Source organism: Chelonoidis abingdonii, chromosome 1 (assembly GCF_003597395.2).
Source record: "Chelonoidis abingdonii isolate Lonesome George chromosome 1, CheloAbing_2.0, whole genome shotgun sequence".
In the NCBI taxonomy this organism is placed as follows: domain Eukaryota; kingdom Metazoa; phylum Chordata; order Testudines; family Testudinidae; genus Chelonoidis; species Chelonoidis abingdonii.
The window spans coordinates 61,688,204-61,691,451 of NC_133769.1; the positions used below are offsets into that span (position 1 = coordinate 61,688,204).

At 38.5% G+C, this 3,248-nt stretch overlaps 1 protein-coding gene across 4 annotated transcripts in view; it reads right to left on the reverse strand.

Moving 5' to 3' along the window:
- Positions 1 to 3,248, reverse strand: part of RPAP3 (RNA polymerase II associated protein 3) — a 53,319-nt gene that overhangs the window by 40,365 nt on the left and 9,706 nt on the right. For all 4 annotated transcript variants that reach the window (XM_032802440.2, XM_032802441.2, XM_032802439.2 and 1 more), the window contains exon 3: positions 1,275 to 1,412. In XM_032802440.2, the coding sequence (XP_032658331.1) occupies positions 1,275 to 1,412 (138 nt within the window). The remainder of the gene's footprint in view (positions 1 to 1,274; positions 1,413 to 3,248) is intronic.

Consider the following 3,248-nt stretch of genomic DNA (forward strand, 5'->3'; position numbering starts at 1 on the left):
GCTACACCGGAAGCAGACCCAGGTGTACAGCCAGCGCTGCAAACAGGGAGTTGCAGCGCTGGCTGAGCTTTTAAGTGTAGACACCTGCTAAGTTGCAGCGCTGTAACCCCCTCACCAGCGCTGCAACTTGCAAGTGTAGACAAGGCCTTATTCTACTGAGTATTTTATTTTTCAGATCAAAGTTTAAAAAGACCTTAAATACGGGACTCCCATCATAAGAAAGTTACTCAGTTATTTTTAAAACATAGCAAATATCTACCTCAAAGCTACAGAAACATTAAAAAATGTTACTTAAAGTTAATTTTTAAACATAGCCATCCTCAAATCTCCAGCTTCTGTAAGCTGTTACTCCTTGGGTAAACCTAACTGTGTAGCATTAGTCAGACATATCCAATGAGAAATCTGAGACTAAAATTCATCAGAGGCATCCTATTCGTATCCTGAAGGTTTCTATGCCATTTAAACACCATGCTGCTTTCACTTCAGGAACCTAGTTAACAGACACTACACTAGTAAGACTTCAGCTCCAAAAAAACTTCCACAGGTTAAATGTGTTTGATTCCAAATAATTAACAGATTGTATGCAGCCTTTACACAACAGTTGACTTCAATACACTTCTTGCATTCGTCTGGATGCTTACAATGTTAATAGCAGCACAAGCAGTATGAGCTCCTGAACTCAGGGTTTGGCAGGTACTTCAAGAAACTATTTTCCAAATATTTTGTTTTAAAAACATATTCATCACAAAGCTTATTCACACATACTAGTAATAAATGGGGATGCCAAAGATGTTTTTTATATATAGACACACACAAATATTATATACATACACACACACCACCTTTAACCAATACCTCCATAAAGTTACAACATATGTTAAATATTTAGCTCACATGCTCTTCTCCTATTCTAAACTACTTCTTTAGAATTATTTTACATTAAGAAAAAATGGTTTTAAAAATAGTGTGTTTGTTTTTTGTTTTTTTTAAAGACAAAAATTTAGCATATGAGCCAGAGCAGGGCATAATCACTGTGGAATAATTCAAACCTAATGTATTTTAAATAAATTATAGTACCCTATTTCTCATCTTTTCAAGGACCAAAATGTAAGCTGTTTGGGGCAGGGAGTGTTATTTTCTGTTTTTACAATACCTAGTGCAACTGGGAACCAACCTAGCAGGCCTCTAGGCATTAATGCAATACAATATTAAGCACTAGTATCAATTATGAATGACACATGAGCTAATCATACCATATGCCTGGAATAACGTACCACATCAAGCTTTCCCCATGCTTCATAGTCATAAGATTTTATCTTGTTTTTTTTGTTTTCCTCAGTGGTTTTCTTAGAAGGTACTTTAGCTTTGCTCTTCTTTTTCTTATAAGCCTCATTTCGAATTGGTGGTAAATTCTAGGTAGAACAAACCCTTATTTCAGTATAGTTTTAACTTAATAACTTAACAGAGAAATAGTTATGAGATTTTTTTTTTTTTAGTTAAGATAGGATAATGTTTACAGTAAAATACTTTTTTTAAAACAAAGAATGATTGAAAACTGCATTTCTTAAAGATGAAGGCAGATTTAAGGTAGTAAGCTTTTGTTACTATCAGCACATGACTGGCTTTCTCTTCTAAGACAAGGGTGGACAACCTGAGCTGGAGAATTTACTAATGTACATTGCCAAAGAGCCACACTAATAATACGTCAGCAGCCCCCGCATCAGCTCTCCCAAAGCCCGATTCCCAGCACCTCCCGCCCACCAGCAGCTCTGGTGATCAACTCATCTCCCTCCCTGCCTATCAGCTGTTTCGTGGTCTGCAGAAGGCTCTGGGGGGTAGTAAGAGGAGCAAGGGTATAACACGTGTAGGGGAGGGAAGGGGTGGAATAGGGGGCAGGGCCTGTGGCAGAGCCAGGGATTGAGCAATGACCACCCCCCAGCACACTGGAAAGTTGGTGCCTGTAGCTCTAGCCCTGGAGTTGATGCCTATACAAGGAGCCGCATATTAACTTCTGAAGAGCCGGACGTGGCTCCGGAGCCACAGGTTGGCCACCCCTGTTCTAAGAGAATCTGTAAACTTTAATACTCAACCTATTTTGAAAAATGAAAATCTTTGTAAATAAATGTATATGAAAGACTTTACAGTGTCACAATTCTGTAGATAGATAGAGTTAAGTTTAGTTTTAGATTAGGTTTCCCTGAACCCAAAACATTTTGAAGAAAATGGTTTGTTACCCAGCTTTGCAGCTCTACTCAAATAATGTTCATGCTGATGCTGCTCCACAAGCTAACAAAGATTTTCCTTATGGATAATATAAATCTAATAGGATATGTTAAAATGCAATATCAAAAATACACACATTAAGATGTTTACCATGGTTGAACCTCTTTGTGACTATGTAAAACAAGATTCAGTTCATTTTTGGATTTGAATTTCAGACATAAATAGATGTATAATATTTTAGGCCTTGACTACACTGGCGCTTTACAGCACTGCAACTTTCTCGCTCAGGGGTGTGAAAAAAAACACCCCCCCCGAGCGCTGCAAGATACTGCGCTGTAAAGTGCCAGTGTAAACAGTGCCCCAGCGCTGGGAGTGCGGCTCCAAGCGCTGCAAGCTAAACCCCATCAGGATGTGGAGTACGTGCAGCGCTGGGAGAGCTCTCTCCCAGCGCTGGCGCTGCAACCACACTTGCACTTCAAAGCGCTGCAATTTCAAGTGTAGCCATACCCTTAGATAAAAAGGAAAGAGGAACAAAAAAAACCCCAAACACTGGATATGCATGTTTGACTAGGAAATGTGCTGATTCTATAAATCTCCATGTATTTTCTTTCTTCTGAAACATTAAACATTTTAAAAGTCAGTGGCGTGTTTCATACCAATATTAAGTATCCATGTTAGTGCAGAGAGTGAAACTCTGTCCTCACTGACATCAATGGGAGTTATGCCTTTATTTCAATGGAGCCAGGATTCCACACAAAGTTATTCTGCACAGAAATAAAGCATATACCTCTGCATATTTTAGTGGTTGTTAAATTTTTAGTTTTATACTGAAGTATCAGTTTACTTGTAGAGGGCTAAATCCTATTTGCCTTACTTATGCAGGGAGCCCTGTGATACCAATAGGACTTCTCAGAAGAGTAAATAAAAGAGGATTTGGCCCAGCATAAAGTAATACTTTAAACATACAGCAGGGTAGCACTGCATGTACTTTGATCATACACGTTGCTGGTTTAAAAAAAAAAAAA